This window comes from Leptodactylus fuscus, chromosome 2, assembly GCF_031893055.1.
Source record: "Leptodactylus fuscus isolate aLepFus1 chromosome 2, aLepFus1.hap2, whole genome shotgun sequence".
NCBI lineage: Eukaryota > Metazoa > Chordata > Amphibia > Anura > Leptodactylidae > Leptodactylus > Leptodactylus fuscus.
Genome location: NC_134266.1, coordinates 121,756,238 through 121,779,425, shown reverse-complemented (window position 1 = coordinate 121,779,425; position 23,188 = coordinate 121,756,238). Strand labels below are relative to the sequence as shown.

Sequence of the window (23,188 nt, the reverse complement as noted above, 5' to 3'; positions counted from 1 at the left end):
CAGGCAGTTCTATATACTGCTGGAAAGCCAACAGTGCACTGAATTCAGCGCATTGTCGGCTTTCCCAATCTGTGCCCCAGGTAAAGCGCTATCGGTCCCGGTACCATAGCACTTTACAGTCAGAAGGGCGTCTCTGACACTCTGTCAGGTACGTCCTTCTCCACAGCAGCGCCTATCGCGCTGTAGAGTGTGAGCTCACACTGTACAGCGCGATAGGTTCTGCTGTGGAGAAGGACGTTCCTGGCTGACTGTCAGGAATGCCCTTCTGACTGTAAAGAGCTACGGTACTGGGACCGATAGCGCTTTACCTGGGGCACAGATCGGGAAAGCCGAATTCAGTGCACTGTCGGCTTTCCAGCAGTATATAGAACTGCCTGTGCCCAATCTGATGAAAGGTCCTCTTTAAGGCCTTATTCACATGATAGTGATAACAGCCAGAACATATGTTGTGGTACATGTTTGAAGCAAGAAAGGGCCTTGCGCCAAATGTGTGCCACAATAATCAACCCCCTACTCCAGAAAGCTGTCGTAGATGGATTTTAAATACACCCCATTATTTACAATGTGTCTGTTCACATGTCCATTTTTTTGATTGAAAGTTTTTGATGGTCATAAAAAAAAAACGTATCTGTTACATTGGTTAAAAACGGATCAGTGGGTTGTGTCAAAAAATAAAGATCAATGAAATTCAGCCATCTTTTTCAGTTAACAAAACTGGTGCAGAAGTGATGACACTGTGTCACTGCTGTGTGAATAAGGCTTTATACTAGTTAGCATTTACATTTAGGGCCTGTCACAATAAATCTTAAAGGAAGCATTTCCTAATTATAAAAGGGATACAGAAATGTATACAGAAGGTATAACTGCAGTCTGTAGGAAGTGTCTTTGAGACTATAGATCCAAGATCCACATAACAAAATGAGTGTAGACAGAATATGGTGCAGCCACCTATAGCACCGGAGGAGTTAACTTACTGTACTTTAAAAATCAAAGCTATGCTAGATAGACATATTGTATTTGCCATTTGGCTAATGAATTAAGAAGTAAGATGTCTTGTGTCATTGTGTAGATGGTACACAGACAGGAATTAAGTGTCTGCATGGTTAGGTTTTATTGGTGATGTTTAGCCCAGGATACAGAGAGAAACCATTGCACTAGGGATCTCTAGACACTAAACCTTCATCAAACTGTGTATTTGGGATCAATAGTAAGGTTAGTGTGGCGTAAGCTTTCATTGTTCAGTCTTCTACTGAACCCAATCTTCATTTCCATCCAGAATTACAGAATTTGCTCTTACTTTTCAGTACAGAACTGTGTACCAGTATAATAGCAAAATGTCTGAACATTACTGTGATATAAATTATCGAAAGGGGATATGTAACATTTGGGTCACAGAGAGTTTTTTTTATGCAGAATCATGGTCTAGACATGTATCAATAAATAGCATTGCTGCTGTAAACTGCATTGGGATTATACAACAGAAATTTTTAGCATCTCAGTCCATAGCAAAAATTTTCTTTGCTTAAAAGTCAAAGTTAGTAGCAGTGAAAATATTTATTCTCAGAATATTTGTAATAGTGTCCATTCCCAAATGAAGTCTCCAGGAACATTTGCCATTGTCATATAACGGTTATCTTTCTGTAGTTTTCAACGGTGGTGGTTTTGCTGCTTTTTATATATGCTCATGGGACCAGCCCAAATTTTCTTTTGTATTTAGGATGATGATGATAGCTTCTTGAGGTTTTCAATATCCATCTAGAAAACACAAAAAAGTTTAGTATTTCATTTCAGCAGCATACAAATATTCATGACATTGAACGCTTGTACTCTATAAGCCATCAGCAACATGATTTTTTATTCACGTCTTGGGTTCTGTGTTTGATCTAAAGTAGTTGTAATTTCCATCTTCTGAATCTCTGCAGAGATCAGGTATCCAACATTATCAAGTTAAATATACCATCTGTTAGTTGGTATTATGAGGGCTGTATTAGTCAGTCACGCCATGGTCGGGGAAATCACAAGGTAACCTTGAACATTTTTCATGTAGTGCCCTCAACATAGTGTAAATAAATATGCAAACTTAAAGGGATTCTATCATTGGCTCTAGCATATATTTGCATAGCCTTTAGAAAGGCTATTCCAGACATACCTTTTGTTTAGTAATCCTCTCAGCCGTTTTTGAATTAGCCCGCTTTTATTGATATGCTAATGAACCAACACAGAGCACCGGAAGTTCACTGAGCACCGATGTGTGTAAACAGGGGGGGGGGGGGGTGAGAGTAGGGAAGGCTGATGAGTCACCACCAGGAGCAGCAGAAGCCTTCCCTGCTCTCAGCTCCTCCTGTTTACACACATCAGTGCTCAGTGATCTTCCGGTCCTCTGTGCTGGTTAATGAGCATATCAGTAGGAGCAGGCTAATTCAAAAATGGCTGGGAGGATTATTAAACAAAAGCTTAGTTAAAAATCACTAGAGCCAATGATAGGATCCCTTTAAGAAATCTATGCGCAAAGGTGAAAGAGTTAGCTATTTACTATTTGGTGTTTTACATTAGAAAACTCATTCCTTGGATACCCATCCTTCTATGCAATACACACTGGGGCAGACTTATTATGCCTTCTATACTGGTTTTCTAGCATACGAGGTACAGACAGTCACATTTTTTTGTGAAAGTCAGTGTTTTGCACAAAAAAAGTGCAACTTTTTTACTTCTGTGATACGAGGTGGAGCAAATACCCCTCTCCCCCCTTCCCCCAGTGCAGAAGATGGTGCACCACACTTATGTGGAAGCATGCGCCTTCTTATATATAAGGCCCAGTTCACATCTGCGTTCGGGTTTCCATTCAGGAGGTCTGCTTGGAGACCCCCGAATGGAAACTTATACACATTTAAAAAGGGTTACCTTGGAAATCCGCACATCACATAGACTATAATGGAGTCCATGTGATTTCCACTCGGTTTCCGCACGAAACATGCAGAGAGAAAAGGGCTGCTTGCAGGACTTTTCTCTCCACATGCTTCGTGTAGACATCGAGCATAAACCGCACGGACCCCAGTATAGTCTATGGGGTCTGTAGGTTTCCAAGATAACACTTTTTAAATGTGTATAAGTTTCGGTTTCGGGGGTCCCCAAATGTGAACACATTTATTACCGCATATACTCAAGTATAAGCCGAATTTTTCAGCCTAGTTTTTGTGCTGAAAAAGCCCCCCTCGGCTTATACTCGAGTCAGCAAAAAAAAAATTTTATTTTTTTTTAGGAGGGGGGTCTATGACCAGCCACAATATTAATGTATAGAATCTCCCATAAAATAGTGCAAAAAAAAGGAAAGTTCTAAATCACTCCTTTCCTTTAGAATACATACAAAAGTAGAAAATCACTGTGAAACACAAACACATTAGGTATCCATGTGTCTGAAAGTGCCCGGTCTACTGAATATAGGGTATCTGCAGTGCTCCTGTTCCGTCGGGAAGGGGTTAAGAGGAACACTGCAGATACCCTATATTCAGCCAGACTGAATTCCACGTGGGGGAAAAAACCCCAGTCCTCAAGTTCAGGGAAGGGGCAGACAGCCAACCAAAACACCCCCTCCCCTTCCCCAGCACCCAGCAACTACTGCACCCAAAAACAGACCATTTTAATTTTTTAAATTTTCCAGTAGCTGCTGCATTTCCCCCCTTGGCTTATACTCGAGTCAATAAGTTTTCCCAGTTTTTTTGTCGTAAAATTAGGGGCCTCGGCTTATATTCGGGTCAGCTTATACTCGAGTATCAACGGTACTTTTATCCAGTGCAATAAAAGTTGTGTTTTAATAGTAGGGTTTGTGTCCATGAAATGAACTTTCTTTGGCCAAGTGACAAATGTTAATAGCTCAATTGATTTTACCGTAATCACCCAATGGGGTCATTTGTGTAGTGTTCTCATTGACATTAATAGTATGTTCTCTTGCAAGTAAAGGCCTTTTTGGATGAAATATGGATACAATACAAACTTAAGTTACAATTAATTATGAAAATATTGCAAATGCATATTTTGCATTTTTTCTAGGCTCTATAAAAGTACTGGAAACAATATGACCATGTGAAGAGAACTATGAATTATCACAGTGATAGAGAAATAGAAATAAAGCACCAGTCATGGCATGTGGTTTGCTGGTCATGGTTTCAATGCTGTGTGATACACTGAGAGCACAAAAGATTAAGGACACCTGTTGCTTGCTTGAAATAGAGTGGCAGATGATGTCCATGTTCTATAACGCATTGCACCTCTTAAATCCCCTTAACTCACTGAATGTGCCATTCACACTGGCATCGCATTTGTACAAATCTCCATTCCACGATTGTACAGTCAAAGGGAGACAAAATGAACATTAACAGAGATCTGTGATCATCATAAACTGGATTGCCTATGCACAGGATCATATACACATGACCGAAGAAAGGAAACATTAGAGCAGAGCAATTGTATATATACAATAGATTGTGCAGAAAAATATTGAATGCAGTTTTATAGGTATCAAATAAAATATTCAACATTCAATATCTGATGATTGGTGGCTAGTACCAGACAGTGGACCCATACCTAAAGCCTATGCAAGCGCCCATATCCTTTTTATGGCCTATGTGCAGTACCTCAAAGCGCATTCAATATTACAGATGCACTTCTTCCCTGGAAGCAAAGTCTCTAAGTATGACCCATCTCAGGAGCATTATACTAACGTACAGTATATGATGCCTGTGTACCCAGAATATGGAACTACAAGCACTTTAAAATGAATTTGTTTGAATGGCGCAATTGTAATAGTTCATCCATCACTAGGTCTTATCTATGTTTTACAACTCACCTCCAGCGCTAAACGTTTCACTCTCTCTTGACTGATTTCTGATCTAATTTCTTGTATATCTGTCCTGCAAAAATAAGCCAAAAAAAGAGTATATTGCACAGTTGTGTATAAGGGTACAATGATTATCTACTTTTAATACATATAACAGTACATGTACATCTCGCCTGAAGTACAAATCGCTCTGGTATCAGGGTGTCCGTACGTTTCCATACGTTTAGTGGTAGTGTGCTGCATGGTCAAGTACAGCACATGGTTTTTCAGCAGATTGAAGCTTGCGCAGTGAAAAGACCAAGAACTTCTCTGTGTTGCATATTACTTCAATGATTTATTCTGAAGGTGCTTAACATGGAGGTGATTTTACGCAGCAGAATTTCTGACTGTATATTAAATATGCAGCGTGTTACAGGTTGGCGACAATATTTTACATACAAATTCTGCAACATAAAGTGTTTATGCAGTTTATAAATCTGCAGCATTTCAATTATTGTTGCAGGGCAACAGTGCTAACCACTGAGCTGCCCCATGTTTTGAGGAAAAAAAGCATTGCAACTGCAAATTACTGCATAATCTTTACTTATCCAGAGTGGTGATTAAGTCACTTTATTCACTAGACCTATAAGCCAAAAGTAGGCAGATATGTAAAAGGTTAACAGCCTTCCCTATATGACAATGCTCACAGAGGTGTTTCAGCCATGGCCGGATTTACCGGCTGGTACATTATGTTGGAAGGTGGACTCCTAGCAGTATAGTTATGTATGATACTAGGAGTCCCTGCCTCCCAGCAACATACTGTCCCTTACTGATTACAGTAAAGAGGGTACTAGACAGAAATGGGTGAACCTCTCAAGATTTATTTCATGTTCTGGTTTGGCAGCCCAGGTCCCTGATTCGGTTGGGTCGATATAGTAGTTGGAAGCCCAAGGGAGGTGTAAAAATAAAATCATAATTTCCTTCCATTACTTCTTTTGGGCCTACTTGAGGCATCTGGCACTCTTCTATGATGTCATCAGCCCAGGGCCACTGCTGAGGACTGAATATCATGACGTCACAGAAGAGTGCCAGTCGTCACCAGGAGAGCTTCATAAGGAAGCCCAAAAGAGGTAATGGGAGGTGGGAATTATTTATTTATTTTTTCACGTCCCCTAGTTCTCCAGTTTTTATACCTGCTACACAGGTCATGAGTGAGAGGACTGGCCCTGGAACATACTCTAGTATGACCACAATGAAGTGTAATTATATGTATGTATATATGGCGTATGCTGTATTATGAAAGATACGACAGGTAGAGACACAGTTTAATCACTTATATTAGACTTACAAGTGCTTATTTTTAAGTATCTCCATCATAAGTTTAAGAGATTTGATTTCCTCCATGAGTTCCTCCATTTGAACACTCTTTACAGGCTCGGAGCTCTTCTTGGATGTTACAGAAGTTGAATGGGTATTGGTGTGAGTCTTTGTAGCTAAGGAATTTGTTTGACTAGCTGGGTTAGAAAACCTTGAGGTATTCTAGAACAGCAAAAGAAAATTGTTTAGATTGCACAAAGGGTTAACATCCCCACTGTAAATAATTTATTTAATGTCTGTGTTCTATGTGTAAGTAAATTTCAATATACAGTATATGGCAAATTATTTCACACTCCACATCTTGCACCACAGTTGGGGATTTGATTAGCAGATTTCTAATATTCCAACAGAATGATAATGCCGAATTATTATAGATATACAGGAAGGATTTACCATAGGGACAAACCCTTAAAGTAGAAATTACCAAAAGCTCTACATAGAATTGTTTCAACTATTCGTGAACAGAGATACTTATGATATCATAAACCTGATGACTACATTTCTTATGCTCCATTTTTGATAAGTGTGACTGACAGTTAGTGTTGTCATAGGGATAGTGTGTGCATCCAAAGCATCATCCACTGCTATGTTCACAACCATCCTAACACTATTTAAAATGTGGATAGAGAATAACATCCTTGAAATGACACAATGGCATAGCTTTAGTGTTTCGTGAAATATTAAATTTTCACCTTTCTGTTAATGAATTTTTGCTACCCAAATAATCTAATTTTGGAACAAGGAAGAAATGGGTGCTCCAGCAGTCACATATATACCTTGGATTCCCTAGCAGTCACATATACTATATGCCTTGGGTGCCCTAGCAGTCACATATATGCCTTGGGTGCCCCAGCAGTCACATATATGCCTTGGGTGCCATAGCAGTCACATATATGCCTTGGCTGCCCCATCAGTCACATATATACCTTGGGTGCCCTAGCAGTCACATATATGCCTTGGGTGCCCTAGAAGTCACATATATGCCTTGGGTGCCCTAGAAGTCACATATATGCCTTGGGTGCCCTAGAAGTCACATATATGCCTTGGGTGCCCTAGAAGTCACATATATGCCTTGGGTGCTCCAGCAGTAACATATATGCCTTGGGTGCCATAGCAGTCACATATACAGCTTGGGTTCCCTAGCAGTTACATATATGCTGAAAAAGATTTGGGGATCTTTGGCAGACAGTAAGCTTTCCTTTAGTGATCAATGCCAGGCAGCTGCTAAGTGGATACATCAAAAAAGGCATAGTTGCTCAATACAAAAACATAGTTATGCCTTTATACAAATCAACCAATTTCTGGCCACAGTACTCACAAAGGAAATAACTGAATTAGAGAGAGTGCAGAGACCAAGACAATTAGAGGAATGGGTGGATTAGAGTACAGTGACAAATTAACAAATTTGGGGTTATTAAGATGAGAATGACAAGGGGACATCATCTACAGCCTAGATGAAAGAACATTTCAACAGCCACAAAGAGGGTGATTTTTTACTGTCACAGGATGTTGTGATGGTGGATTAATTGTGTAAGTTCAAGAAAGACATGGATGCCTTTCTTGAATGGATAAATATTACAAGTTACAGGTTTAGATGTTTGCTAAAGAGAAGGTTATCCAGGGTTTTATACTGATTTCTGAATTTGGACACAGGATTTTTTTTTTACCCTGACATGGGGCAATTAGTATTAGCCTATTGTTTTTTTTTGTTTTTTTTTGCCTTTCTCTGGATCACCACTGTAGGGTTATAGGTTGGACTTGGTGGACCTGTGTCTTCATCCAACCTCATCAACTGTTACTACAGTATGTTACTATCAGCAAAGTCTATTCCAGGCAAAAATGTCAAAGCATCCAAAAGCATAAAAATGTGCCACTTAAGTTCTTTTACAAAAGCACCAAGAAACAGGCAACGTCGAGGACCTTCGACTCAGCAGTGATTAGTCAGAGCTTGAAATATTTGGCTGTAAGAGACAATAGCTTGTTTGCCGAAGGGCTGGAGATCTGAACAATAATGAGTGTCTGCACACATCTCCAGGGTAAACAAGAACAAGGAGTCCTGGAAGTAATCATATGGATCCAACAGGGCCCAGATCTCAACATCATCCAGTCTGTCTGGGATTACTTGAAGCCTACAACCACAGAAGTTCTGTGGTTTGTTCCCTAAGACGTTTGGAACAACCTTTTTGCTGAGTCCCTTGGAAAACAGTGTGTGAGTACCTAGAAAAATTGCTAAGCTTTTAAAAGCCAAAGGTGGTCACACCAAGTATTGATGTGATTTAGGGTGCATTCACACTGAGTAAACGCTAGCTTATTCTGAACGTAAAACACGTTCAGAATAAGCGGCGTCTAAAGCAGCTCCATTCATTTCTATGGGAGCGGGGATACGAGCGCTCCCCATAGAAATGAATGGGCTGCTTCTTTCACTCCGTGCAGTCCCATTGAAGTGAATGGGGAGTGCCGGCGTGTACGCTCCGGCATGAGCAGAGCTTGCCGTATACGCCGGCACTCCCCATTCACTTCAATGGGACTGCACGGTGTGAAAGAAGCAGCCCATTCATTTCTATGGGGAGCGCTCGTATCCCCGCTCCCATAGAAATGAATGGAGCTGCTTTAGACGCCGCTTATTCTGAACGTGTTTTACGTTCAGAATAAGCTAGCGTTTACTCAGTGTGAATGCACCCTTTGACTTTTATTTTGATTATTCACTTTGCTGCATAACTGATAAAACTGATAAAAATAAACTGTCAATACTTCTATCTTACATTAATGTAGAGGGGAATTAAACGTACTCCACAAGTGTCCCTCTTTTGGAGAGACAGTCCCTATTTTTGACCTAAGTCCCTCTTTGCTTATCACATGTCTCAAATAATTGCATTTTAGACCTTAAAATGTCTATATTTAGTTATGGTTGGTGCTAATATTTTACTAAAAACCTATGCAACCATATAGATATGCAAATAAATTTTAAACTTTCACCCAGAGCACTGTAAGTGTCTCTTTTTAATTGTTCAAAGTTGAGAGGTCTGGTTAACTAGACATATGTGACCACCGCTCCCCTTATTGCAGCAATGAGGACCCCTCATTATTGGTATCAACATGGATACGCAGGTCAAATTAAATAAAGCTAAGTGTGGGAAAATATATTTTGCATTATTGTAAGAACATGACAAGACTTTCCCTTTAGCAGGTGAACCTGACAGGTGTAATGTTACATAGCTTAGGGTTATATCACCTTGATATATGTGCTTCATATGATTCAGATGATAGAAGATAAAATGCATACCTTAGTTACTGGACTTTTTATGTGGGAATTCACTTGATCTTCATCTTTATTACTAACATTTTCATTCTGCGTAGCAAAGTGGATTTTGTCATATAGATTGGCAGGTAGCAAGTGCATAGGAATTACTCAATATTTGAAAAATAATATTTCAGAAATGCTATCTCTCTTCAAATATTATCTCTTTCATTGACACACAAAGCAGATTTGCAATTTATACTCTTTTTTTTTACACTTTAGATAGATTATTTAATCAACATTGGAAATTCTTTCTCAAATCAAATCTAATTGTTCCCACTACACAGTGGGCCATAAGTATGGATACACCCAGATAAAATGGAAGTGGTTGCTGATATCACCTTAACATTTGTGGCATTCAACACAATTCATCACAATGGGCAGCACTTTGAGCACATCCTTTAGTGAGTTACTGTCGTTGCTCCATGTCACAAACGTTTCAATAACTCGATAATGAATAAAGCTACGTTAAAAATGAGCACACCATTGTTTTTCTTGTGAAATTCTCTATGTGTTTGATGTGTCACAAGACCCCCTTCCCATTGAAAAAAGTAAAGTTGAATCCAAAATGGCGGCTTTTCAGCTGGCTGCCATGGGAGTCATCTGGCCTCAAATGTTTCCCCCCTACCATGTACTAGTATGCCACAAATGGTAAGATGATATCAGCAACTATTTCCATTTTATCTGGGTGTATCCATATTTATGTCCCACCCTGAGTGTATCCATACTTATGGCCCATCCTGTATTATAAAACTATGGCTAAGATGTTAATTTGTTTGGTGAACTTTTTCAATAACAATTGGCACAATTGTGACTACAGTTCCAGAATTTAAAGCCTAATGTTTTAGAAGAGTAGTATATATTTTCCTATGTAAGATTTTGGTTTACCCCTGAGGATGCCGTCTTAATCTTTGGTGGACGTTTTCCCTGCATCTTTGGTCTGTCTGCTGTGGGATGTGCCAACTTAACTGATGAAATTCGGAGTCCATCCATAGCTGAGCCATCTGCATTATACAAGAAAACAAAATTCTAATCTAAAAGAAATATTTAGACAGATTGCTAAGGAATAATAATTCATATTAACGTATAACACATGGCTGCTATAAGTGGATAAAAATTGTTGCTATAACTGGAGAATTTGCCCTTGAATACTATTGATCACTTTTTCCCAGATTAGGTTTCATTGATAGCGGTAATATTGCTGGAGCCCCCACGATCACTAGATTAGGAACCCCGGTCTGTCTACTATGGTTGGTAACAGCTGACTTGGTAACCTGGTCTAAGATTTGTCACCTATGGATAGGATAAATCTTAACAGGAAACAAAAATTCAAGTAAACCTGAAGTAAATATGTGTCTCTTATCCTGGCAGGCCACAGATACAAAGTATTGATTTATGAGGTCTGTGTACAGGACAGGTGTTGTATCCTTTTCTGGGCCTGTCTGTGACATGTAAGGAATCCAGTGATTTGCTTTTCTTTAGCAGCAGAAGTTAAAAACAGAAATATCCTTTTACTCCTTTTACCTGCACAACTTTATTAGTCAAGCCTATAAGGGATTCTACCATTAAAACCTCTTTTTTTGTAGATAAAACGTCGGAATAGCCTTTAGAAAGGCTATTCGTCTCTTACCTTTACATGTCTCCGCCACGCCGTTCCTTAGAAATACCGTTTTTTACCGGTATGCAAATTAGTTTTCTCACAGCGATGGGGGCAGGCCTCAGCGCTGAAAATGCGATGGGGGCATCCCCAATGCTGCTCAAGAACATGATCCTGCGACTCCCATCGCTGTGAGAGAACTAATTTGCATACTGGTAAAAACCGGTATTTCTAAGGAGCAGCGTGGCGGAGATCACATCTAAAGGTAAGTGACGAATAGCCTTTCTGAAGGCTATTCCGACGTCTTATCCACAGAAAAAGAGGTTTTAATGGTAGAATCCCTTTAAGTAAAATGCTTTCCACATCTCAGCGTCCTAGACCCCAGTCAGTGTGACATTGGAGTCATCTGCAGTTCCATACTGGTACAATATGATTTTATATGTGTTCCAAAGTCCATGCTGCAGGGTAAACTTACTTGTCTCCTTATTCCTCTCCTTCTTTTCTTCTGCTGGTTTTGGCTGGGATTCAGTTGTGGGTCTAGGGAAAGAAACAAAAGGTTCTACTAACAGTTGCTATTATCAGTGTATATGTCCATTATCAGGGCCGGTTTTAGACAAAGTGTGTCCCTGGGCAAAATTAAAAGCTGTTATACACAACATTTTTTACTGTAGCGTTTCCACCCTAGCTAAAGCACTGCATATTCGCAATGATGTCAGGAACCAGCATTAAGGAGAACCTTTCATGTGCTCGGGGCACATGTGGTGTAATACACTGTTAGGGTGCATTCACACGGAGTAAAATGGAGTGTAATTTGGAGCGTTTACGGAGCGTATACGGAGCGTTTACGGAGCGTTTACGTAAACGCTCCGTATACGCTCCGTTTACGCTCCGTATACGCTCCGTAAACGCTCCAAATTACACTCCATTTTACTCCGTGTGAACTTACCCTTAGAAAGCCAACAGTGCGCTGAAATCGGCTTTCCCGTTCTGTTCCCCCGCTGAAGCTATCGGGGCCGTTACCTATGGAAATGCTGCCATTTTACATATAGATATAATAGAGAAAGAAAAAAGTTTTCCTCTGCAGACTTCCTGTTAAAAACGCTTAGAAAAAAAACAATGTGTTTCTTCCGCAGTCGTTGCCACAGTGTTTTTTGGCAGCGGTTCATTGTGTGGGGCCTTGGCTTAAAGGGGTTTTCCTATAAAAGCCAATTATGGTATATCAGGATATGTCATAAATATCTGCTAGGTGTGTGTCAGAGGTAGGACTTACATTTATTTCTAAAATGGGACCCCCCCTGACTCCTTGTTGCACTACTTATCTAGTTGCAACCGCGATGAGAAGACTTTTAAGCTATGGTCAGGCTGTACAGAAAGTATAACTCTGAGCTATGCTGTTTCCGTAACTTCTATAGAAGTGAAAGGGAGTTACAGAAACAATGTAGCTCACTGCTCTGTGCTGCTTCTATACCTCGCATTCACATATATGGGAAATACAGAAACCACTTAGCTCAGAACTACACTTTCCGTACAGCCTGACCATAGCTGAAAGTCTTTTCAGAAAGGTTGAAACTGTATAAGTAGTTAAGCAAGGAGACAGGGAGCTCCCAATTTAGAGATAGGTGTGTGTCACAGACGGGACTTACATCTACAGCCGATCCATAGCTGAAAATCTTCTCAGTGAGGTCACGGCCGCACACCCGGATAAGTAGGGAGGTACACAGGGTTGGGGGGCTCGGTTTGGAGATAGATGCAGGTCTCATCTCTGAAACGCAGAGCTATCAGACACTTATGGTATATCTTGTGGATATGCTATAAATGTATTTTGTGGGAAACCCCTTTAAATAAACTCAGTATAACACCAATTCTTATAATAGGCAAACAACTGATTTTATATCATTGTGATCAAACTGTGTTGACAATCTTCCTGTATGTGAGAATCTCTTTATTTTTGTGCCAAAGCATTTGATGATTGTAAAGTCTCACTTGTTGGCCTGGTTGGAGCCAGATTTGGTCTTGGCCGGTATTGGCGGAGGTGGTGCGGCTTTCTTCCCTGGGTGATGTGCCACTTTAGGAGCAGACTCTGCCTTATTTTCTTTTGGCTCTGAAACAAGTAATGTAATAATTATTTTATATGCTATCACATCATAATAAATTGCCTGTTGGCATAAACAACACTGGGTAAAGTATATCCCTTCTTAGTGTTAAGGCTAATATCTTACATTGTTTTGTTTTATATACATATAGAGATATTCATAGACTATGGACATATGGCAACTTTGCCTGCGACCTCAGTAGAATAACAAAAGATTGCTGTGTCTTGCAAATCCTTTATCTTTAAAAAATAGGAAATGTTTCAGCTCCAAACATTGAACCTTTCTCTAGCAACAACATTATATTATATTTACATGTTATATAATCCCAAAGTGATTAAGTGATTTCACAATTAGTTCATATCAGACGCTACTAGTATATCATTGGAATTATACATAGTGTAAAACCATAATGAAAAGTGCAATAGGACAGTGACTTTACTACAATAGACATATCATTTCTAGAGATGAGCGAACAGTGTTCTATCGAACACATGTTCGATCGGATATCAGGCTGTTCGATGTGTTCGATTCGAATCGAACATCACGTGGCAAACTCCAAAAAAATTTGATTCCCCTCCCACCTTCCCTGGCGCTTTTTTTGCACCAATAACAGCGCAGGGGAGGTGGGACAGGAACTACGACACCGGAGGCATCTAAAAAAATCGGAAAAAGTCATTGGATGCCGAAATCAGGTGACCCCCATTTTAGACGAATAGTGGATTTCAAATCCAGGTCATATGAGAATGTGAACTTTGTGACTATGAGACAGGGATAGCTGTACAGGCAGGGATAGCTAGGGATAACCTTTATTTAGGTAGGAATGTTATTAAAAATAACTTTTTGGGGCTCTATCGGGTGTGTAATTGTGATTTTTGTGACATAAACTTTTTCCCATAGGAATGCATTGGACAGCGCTGATTGGCCAGAGTACGGAATTCGACCAATCAGCGCTGGCTCTGCTGGAGGAGGTGGAGTCTAAGATCGCTCCACACCAGTCTCCATTCAGGTCCGACCTTAGACTCCGACTCCTCCGGCAGAGCCAGCGCTGATTGGCCGAAGGCTGGCCAATGCATTCCTATGGGAATGCAGAGACTTAGCAGTGCTGAGCCAGTTCTACTCAACTACACCGTGTGCCGGTCAGCCCATCTGATATAGCAGAGCCGAGTGTGCACACTCGGCTCTGCTACATCAGATGTAGCAGAGCCGAGGGTGCACTAGAACCCTTATGCACACTCGGCTCTGCTACATCCGATGTAGCAGAGCCGAGTGTGCACACTCGGCTCTGCTATATCAGATGGGCTGACCGGCACACGGTGTAGTTGAGCAGAACTGGCTCAGCACTGCTAAATCTCTGCATTCCCATAGGAATGCATTGGCCAGCGCTGATTGGCCAGAGTACGGAATTCGACCAATCAGCGCTGGCTCTGCTGGAGGAGGCGGAGTCTAAGATCGCTCCACACCAGTCTCCATTCAGGTTCGACCTTAGACTCCGCCTCCTCCGGCAGAGCCAGCGCTGATTGGCCGAAGGCTGGCCAATGCATTCCTATGGGAATGCAGAGACTTAGCAGTGCTGAGCCAGTTCTGCTCAACTACACCATGTGCCGGTCAGCCCATCTGATATAGCAGAGCCGAGTGTGCACACTCGGCTCTGCTACATCAGATGTAGCAGAGCCGAGGGTGCACTAGAACCCTTATGCACACTCGGCTCTGCTACATCAGATGGCTCTGCCTTGGCCAGCCTTCGGCCAATCAGCGCTGGCTCTACCGGTGGAGGCGGAGTCTAAGGTCGGACCTGAATGGAGACTGGTGTGGAGCGATCTTAGACTCCGCCTCCTCCAGCAGAGCCAGCGCTGATTGGTCGAATTCCGTACTCTGGCCAATCAGCGCTGGCCAATGCATTCCTATGGATTCCTATATCCACACTCGGCTCTGCTACATCTGATGTGCCGGTCAGCCCATCTGATATAGCAGAGCCGAGTGTGCACCGAGTGTCAGATGGGCTGACCGGCACATCAGATGTAGCAGAGCCGAGTGTGCACACTCGGCTCTGCTACATCAGATGTGCACACTCAGCTCTGCTATATTAGATGGGCTGACCGGCACATCAGATGTAGCAGAGCCAAGTGTGCACACTCGGCTCTGCTACATCTGATGTAGCAGAGCCGAGTGTGGATATAGGAATCCATAGGAATGCATTGGCCAGCGCTGATTGGCCAGAGTACGGAATTCGACCAATCAGCGCTGGCTCTGCTGGAGGAGGCGGAGTCTAAGATCGCTCCACACCAGTCTCCATTCAGGTCCGACCTTAGACTCCGTCTCCACCGGCAGAGCCAGCGCTGATTGGCAGAGCCATCTGATGTAGCAGAGCCGAGTGTGCATAAGGGTCCTAGTGCACCCTCGGCTCTGCCTCATCAGATGTAGCAGAGCCGAGTGTGCTACATCAGATGTAGCAGAGCCGAGTGTGTCGGTCAGCCCATCTGATATAGCAGAGCCGAGTGTGCACACTCGGCTCTGCTATATCAGATGGGCTGACCGGCACACGGTGTAGTTGAGCAGAACTCTGCTCAGCACTGCTAAGTCTCTGCATTCCCATAGGAATGCATTGGCCAGCCTTCGGCCAATCAGCGCTGGCTCTGCCGGAGGAGGCGGAGTCTAAGGTCGGACCTGAATGGAGACTGGTGTGGAGCGATCTTAGACTCCGCCTCCTCCAGCAGAGCCAGCGCTGATTGGTCGAAATCCGTACTCTGGCCAATCAGCGCTGGCCAATGCATTCCTATGGGGAAAAGTTAGCTTGCGAAAATCGCAAGCTGACAGGGATTTCCATGAAATAAAGTGACTTTTATGCCCCCAGACATGCTTCCCCTGCTGTCCCAGTGTCATTCCAGGGTGTTGGTATCATTTCCTGGGGTGTCATAGTGGACTTGGTGACCCTCCAGACATGGATTTGGGTTTCCCCCTTATATGTTCCCCATAGACTATAATGGGGTTCGAAACCCGTTCGAACACTCGAACAGTGAGCGGCTGTTCGAATCGAATTTCAAACCTCGAACATTTTAGTGTTCGCTCATCTCTAATCATTTCATATCCCTACAATTCACATGTAGTGGAAAAAAACATTGAACAGTGTGAGTAAGCTCCTTCCAATTTCATAAAAGTGCAAGGCAATACATATATTAACATATGGTCTTTTCTTTAATGTGGCACATAACAAGTTGCTTCATTGACAGAACTCTAGAGAACGTATGCAGATGCAGGATATTGCTCTGGACATAAGGGACCTAAGGCTAAGTTCACATCTGCGTTGTGGTCTCTCTCTTTTGAGTCCACATGGTTGCATGGACACCATGTAGGACTTTACTCTCTGCCATTTTACATCAGTTTTTGCGACGCAGTCTCCAACGGAGAAGCTGATAAAACACAGAATGAGGCAATAAATCAATTAAATATTTGCAGCACAATTCTGCTCAGCCCCTTCCAGCTCCATAGAGTTGTATCTTTGAGACCGAATATAATTAGTGAAAGAAACATCTCCTTAATAAGATATATTAGAAATTGTCTCATTTTCACCTGTACTATTCCCTTATGTAAAGATTAGAGATGAGCGAGTACTGTTCGGAACAGCCGATCCGAACAGCACGTATGCATTGAAATGAATGGATGTAGCCGGCATGCGGGGGGTTAAGCGGCCGGCCGGCGTCAAAGCGGAAGTACCAGGTGCTTCCATTCATTTCAATGCGTGCTGGCTGTTCGGATCGGCTGATCCAAACAGTACTCGCTCATCTCTAGTAAAGATGTGTATGGAGGTATGTAACTGGAGGTATGTTTTTAATTTACGTTTTATTGCATTGGAGATACACATATGGATCTCATCATCAGTCAGGATTTATTATACATGTGGGATTTATCTTTTTGTTTTCTGTACCATTTTGTCCATATGAAAGCACTTGCAGAATGCTTATCTAGCTTTCATTGTATGAAAGGCTTTCTGCTCAGTGCATATTGCCTGAGTCATTTCTAGACTGTTGTGTACGTGCATGACTTACACCTTCTCACAGAAGCACGTAGATTTCCTGTCGCTATTTCCTGAGAAATGCTAGATTTAAGCAATGATTTTCACATTCTTATTTGACTGTGAATATTCACATATTTGTATCAAAGAAACTCATCTTGCCTAAGTTAGCCCCTGTAAAAAAGATCACCCTTTAAATGGCATCTAATAATAGAATTTATATTCACTCGGCCACGTCCTTTTGCTGGCAGGGTAAAATGGACGAAACGGTCCTTTTCTAATGGCTATTATGCTTCCATATAGCTTTGGTTCTGAGTCAGCTTCTCCATTTTTGTTGGCTGAGTATCAACCATTTTGCATCTGTTTTTTGATGGGCCATTAAATACATTGAATCATTTCATTGGGGACCATGAAAAAGGAATTGAATGATTTCATTGGTCTTTTTCTTTCCCATCCCACTGATCCGATTTTAGCAGCTGGCACTGCAAATAAAAAAAAACTTTATTCTAAGCACATGTGGCTATCAAAACAGACAAGTACAGAATAGGGTTTTATCTGTCTGTTCAAAAAACACACATGTGGATAGACTGATTCACTCTCATTGTTTTTAAAATGGTCATGTGACGACTGTTCAAAAGGTGGCCGGCCAGCACACTGTGTGAACAAGGCTTAAACCTTTAAAGGAGTTGTAGAAGATTGTACAGTGTCTTCTACTTCTTTTCTAGAAACAACTCCACTTTTGCCCATGGCACTGAAGCCTTAGGGCCTGTGCACACGGAGTTAACACGCACATTTTAGCACGATACATGTGTATAGAATACACGTGTAAAAATAACACTCCCATTGACTTCAATGAAATTTTTACAATGTGTTTTTTGATGCGTTTTTTTGACATGTTTTTTACACATGTAAAAAATTTTATTGAAGTCAATGGGAGTGTTATTTTTACACGTGTATTCTATACACGTGTATTATGCTAAAATGCGCGCGCATTAACTCCGTGTGCACGGGTCCTTAGAGTGCATTCACACAGAGGAAAATGGCACTGAATTTGGCGTGGAATCCGCATCAGATTCGCCACTGAAAAAAAGCCTCCCATTGACTTCAATGGGTTCATTTTTTTCAGCGCCATTTTCCTCCATGTGAATGCACCCTTATTCAGATGATGAACTGTGATATTAGACTCATGGGCTAGAGTAGTGATGTCACTTTTTTTTTTTATCTTTAAACATTTTTAACAATTTCTTTTATATCATTATTGTATTAATTCATGTATATCTTTAAACATTTTTAACAATTTCTTTTATATCATTATTGTATTAATTCATGTATTTGCCACCAATATTACTTTCAGCAAGACATTTGAGAGTAGACCATTGGAGCAAGTCTATGTATTTCACGTGGAAAACTCTCTTTGAGTCATCAGATAACTTTGGTTGAAAATCATGAGCATGTTAATGTACATAGTCGTATTGATTACGCCTAATGTGATGGTAGATCCACCACAAAATACACACATATTAAGCATATTTCAATTAATATTAGATACATTTTCTAAATCCATAATACAGAATTAATGTTAATCTATGAGTTTTTTCACATGCGTGTATAAAACATACACACATACAATACTATGCAAAAGCTTTTGGCAGGTGTGGAAAAAAATGCTGCAAAGTAAGAATGCATAAAAAACTAGAAGTGTTAATAGTCTATTTGTGTTAACAATATGGTTAATGAACTAAAGAAAGGTGGAGTCCTGGAAATGACGACATGGCCCCCACAGAGCTCTGATCTCAACATTATTATTAGCACTATGACACTTTATATTAAGCCTGAGTGTTTAGCCACACAGATACACATAGCATCATTCTGGAGGGACAGATTTTCGGAATTTTATGAAGGCACTGTAATACAAATAAGGAGCCATTAAATGGTGCCTACAAGGCAGACGCCTTACATATGCCTTTATTTTACTACTTTTATACGTACAGCTACACATGGAGTTTAAGGATTCCGAATATTTTTAATATGAATCCTAATATGGGCCACAAGTCACTAAGTTAGCTGAACTAAAATAATTATATTCAATCTTGTTTCCATCAATTCTGGTCAGGCAACTGAACAAATGCTGTCTCAGCGGTATCATTAATAAAAAAAAAAAAAAGAATGGTCATTACAAAAACAGACTTTCTCCTACCTTTTGGACCCGTAGAATTGGAACCAGGTGACTGAGGCCTGTTCGCAGACGATCGTAGCTCCATGGGAAGTGCGTCCATTTTGGCTACTAAAATTAAGATCAGAAAACGAATATATATTGAAGGGAAGACTGCACATAGAAACCTCATTGATTTAGGACAGCTGCATTATAGGCTTTTTAGAATGACTATGGGACTTAAGTCATTCTGAATACCTGACGGCACTAAACATAGAAATGTTGATGAAGACGGCTCTGCTTCTTATAGGTACCTGAGCGAGTTTCAACCTGCAGTATAAACTAGTAGGTCTTTTCCTGTGTGGGCTGAAAGCTGCTACTGCTGAGATAAGAGGTATGTCTATGATGAAGATTACCGCAAGACCATGTATTGTTCTACACAAGGTTTACTCATGGAATAACTTTAGTGACTTAGAACTCATTTTTCCCATATTACATTTTACTCAAAACAAAGAGAATATGTATCAGTATAGTGTTAAAGCATAGTTTCCAATTACAGTTAGTAAAACTTGGTAATTTACGGAAAATTTTCTCGAAAATATTGAAAATCTTTTCTAATGTATTTGATAAGAAAGAGTTTACAGAATATATTAGTCACAATCGAGGACAGTGAACTATTTGGAAATTGTACATGGTTCCATAATGGATCCATAATCAGAAGCCTACAGTCACCATTTATGTCCATAATGTTGCATTATTCAATTGCGATTTTCTAAATTAAGTTTGAGGAGATCCTACAAATAAAAGGAAGTGTTTAAAGACTTATTCCAGCCTAAAGTATACAGTAGGTCACCTATCCACTAGATAGGTGATAAATGCCAATTCTGTGGGGTCAAACTGCTAGAACCGTACCAAATACCAATCAGGATCTTTGGATCAAAACTTATTGAAAATTAAGGCACAAATGACATAATTGTAATTCACTTTTCTCACACTGGGACTCAAAGCACAGGGGATATTGTGAAGGTGGGGAGTCAGTGGCTGCCACACAGGCACTCATCCCCAACACCCACAACGGTAAGCTGTTTTATAGGAAGCCAATGTACCTATAAGTATATTTTTGATATGTTGGAGGGTGAATAAACAAACTCCAAGTAGATTTTGTAATTGCTGACATACAGTCATGGCTGTAGGTGTTGGCAGCCCTCAAATTTTCCCAGGAAATGGAGTATTATTCCCAGAAAATTATTGCAATTACTCAACTGGAATTTTGGACCCCTCTTCTTTTGTAAACTGCTCCAGGTCTCAAATTTGAAGGCTGCCTTCTTGCAACAGCAAATTTTAGGATCTCTCCACAGGTGTTTAATGGGATTTAGATCCAGACTCATTACTGGCCACTTCAGAACTCTCCAGTGCTTTTTTTCCCCATCCATGTCTGGATGCTTTTGTTTGGGGTCTTTGTTCTGCTATTAGACACGTAGGATGCAAACCCAACTTTCTGACACTGAGTCCTACATTGTGACTCAAAGTCTTTGTAATCTTCAGAGTTCATCATGCCTTACACACAGTCAAGGCACCCAGTGCCAGAAGCAATGTAACCACCTGAAAACGTCTTTGAACCTCCATCATATTTGGTTTTTGGTACTATGTTCATTTCTTTGTAGGCCTCATTCTGTTTTCTGCAATCAGTAGAATGATGTGCTTTACCAAAAAGTTCTATGTTGATTACTCACATACATTTTGGCAAACTACAGTCTTCTTGATGTCTCTGTGTCAGCAGTGGGATCCTCCTGGGTCTCCTGCCATAGCTTTTAACTTCATTCAAATCTTGATTGATAGTTGATGCTGACACTGATGCATCCTGAGCCTGCAGGACAGCTTGAGTTTCTTTGGAACTTGATTGGTGTTGCTTATCCACCATCCGGACTATGCCACGTTGCAAACTTTTATTTTTCTCTTCTGTTAGTGTTCAGGGAGATTAGCTACAGCACCATGGGTTATATACGTCTTGATTATGTGGCACACCGTGGACAATGGAACATTAAGATCTGTGGAGATGGACTTGTAACCTTGATATTGTTGACATTTTTTCACAATTTTGGTTCTCAAGTCCTCAGACAGTTCTCTTCTCCTCTTTCTGTTCTCCATGCTTAGTGTGGCAAACACAGACTACAATTTCTCTCCTATTTATGTGGTTTCAGGTGTGATATTGCCCACACCTTTTACTTGCCACAGGTGAGTTTAACAAGCATCACATGCATGAAGTTTTTTACCCACAATTTTGAAAAGGTGCCATCAATTTTGTCCGAGCCATTATGTGATATTATTAGAGATGAGCGAACACTGTTCGGATCAGCCGATCTGAACAGCACGCTCCCATAGAAATGAATGGAAGCACCTGTGACGCCGGCCAGCCGCCAGCAAAGTCAGCATCACAGGTGCTTCCATTCATTGGGTGCGTGCTGTTCTGATCGGCTGATCCGAACAGTGTTCGCTCATCTCTAGATATTATGTCCAATTTACCTTTTTTTTTTTACTCTTTTTTTGTGTTGTTTCAATACACACAAAGTAAATAAACATGTATATACCAAAACATATGTAAAAGAGACAAGAATAGTAAAAACAGCCAAAAGAAAAATTGCTGTTCAAGACATTATATACCTTTTTGTCCTGTGGAACTGGCACTGGAATTGGTACTGGGTGACTTTGAACTGTTCATAGGAGACTTGAGGTCTTTGACAGTACTGTCCATTTTTGTTACTAAAGTGGAGAGTAAACAAAATCAAAAGGTATACATATTTGCCGATATATGTAATGCCTCCGAAAAATGAACAGCATAATCTCTATCTAAAGGTGTGGTGCATACTTGAGTTTGCTTACTGAATTGGATTGTGAACAATATAATTAATATAATTAAAAATTAGAAATATTATTCCATGATGCCATCAAACATTCTGGCAGACTTCAGCTTCGTGTTTGGACGTGTGGGAAGATGAATTTGTACAGTAAGGCATGCTTATTTTAGAGGAGGTGTTTAGTTGGATATAATTATAGCCTAATAATGATAGCAATACAAGTTATTAACCCCTTCCCGCCAGTGACATTTTTCAATTTTTATTTTTGACTGCTCCTCTTCCAAACCCCATAACTTTTTTCATTTTTCCTTTCACAGAGCCATATTAGGGCATGTTTGCGGGACAAATTGCTCTTCATTTCTTATTCTGTACAATGTACTGGGAATCTGGAAAAGAATTCTGAATTGGGTGGAATTGGAGAAAAAGTGCACTTATTTAACTTTCTTTCGTTTTTATAGCTTCCACTCTGCAGCCAAACTGACATCTCACCTGTATTCTATGTTTTGGTCCAACTCTGGGTATACTAAATTTGTATAGTTTTATTTACATTCTAACCGCTTAACAAAAATTCAAAACTGTGGCAAAAACATTTCTTAAAGTCACCATATTCTGACACCCTTAACTTTTTTATATTTCTGTGTACAGGGATGCATAGGAGTATTTTTAGTTATACCATTTTGGAAAATGTCTTTTGCTTTGATCATTTTTTTTATAAAAATTTTTAGCAGAGGCAAAACGGTGAAAAACGGTGGTTCACTGTGAAAAAATATTTTTATAGGTTTGTAGACTGGGCGTTCTCGGACACAGGAATACCTAATGTTTTTTTTATCTCTTTCCATATGTTATGTTTGTTACCTCTCCTGGGCCTCCAATCTTTATACTCTGGGGTCTGAAAAGTTTTGGGGTGGTTGTACCCCAAATATATCAGGTTCTGCGCTGAACCCCAAATTTTAGCAATATTTGAAGCAAACACCATTTGGCCCACTATGGGACA

At 40.6% G+C, this 23,188-nt stretch overlaps 1 protein-coding gene across 2 annotated transcripts in view; it reads right to left on the bottom strand.

Moving 5' to 3' along the window:
* Nucleotides 1-557: 557 nt before the first annotated feature.
* SH3D21 (SH3 domain containing 21) overlaps nt 558-23,188 on the bottom strand; it is an 85,459-nt gene continuing 62,828 nt past the window's right edge. Inside the window, exons 12-20 of one of the 2 annotated variants that reach the window (XM_075264540.1) lie at nt 22,001-22,099; nt 19,385-19,471; nt 13,069-13,186; nt 11,561-11,622; nt 10,377-10,492; nt 9,474-9,539; nt 6,162-6,352; nt 4,844-4,907; nt 558-1,755 (exon numbers count right to left, since the gene is read on the bottom strand). In XM_075264540.1, coding sequence (XP_075120641.1) covers nt 1,714-1,755; nt 4,844-4,907; nt 6,162-6,352; nt 9,474-9,539; nt 10,377-10,492; nt 11,561-11,622; nt 13,069-13,186; nt 19,385-19,471; nt 22,001-22,099 — 845 coding nt within the window. In that variant the 3' untranslated portion in view covers nt 558-1,713. The remainder of the gene's footprint in view (nt 1,756-4,843; nt 4,908-6,161; nt 6,353-9,473; nt 9,540-10,376; nt 10,493-11,560; nt 11,623-13,068; nt 13,187-19,384; nt 19,472-22,000; nt 22,100-23,188) is intronic. The other variant, XM_075264541.1, reaches the window with a different exon arrangement.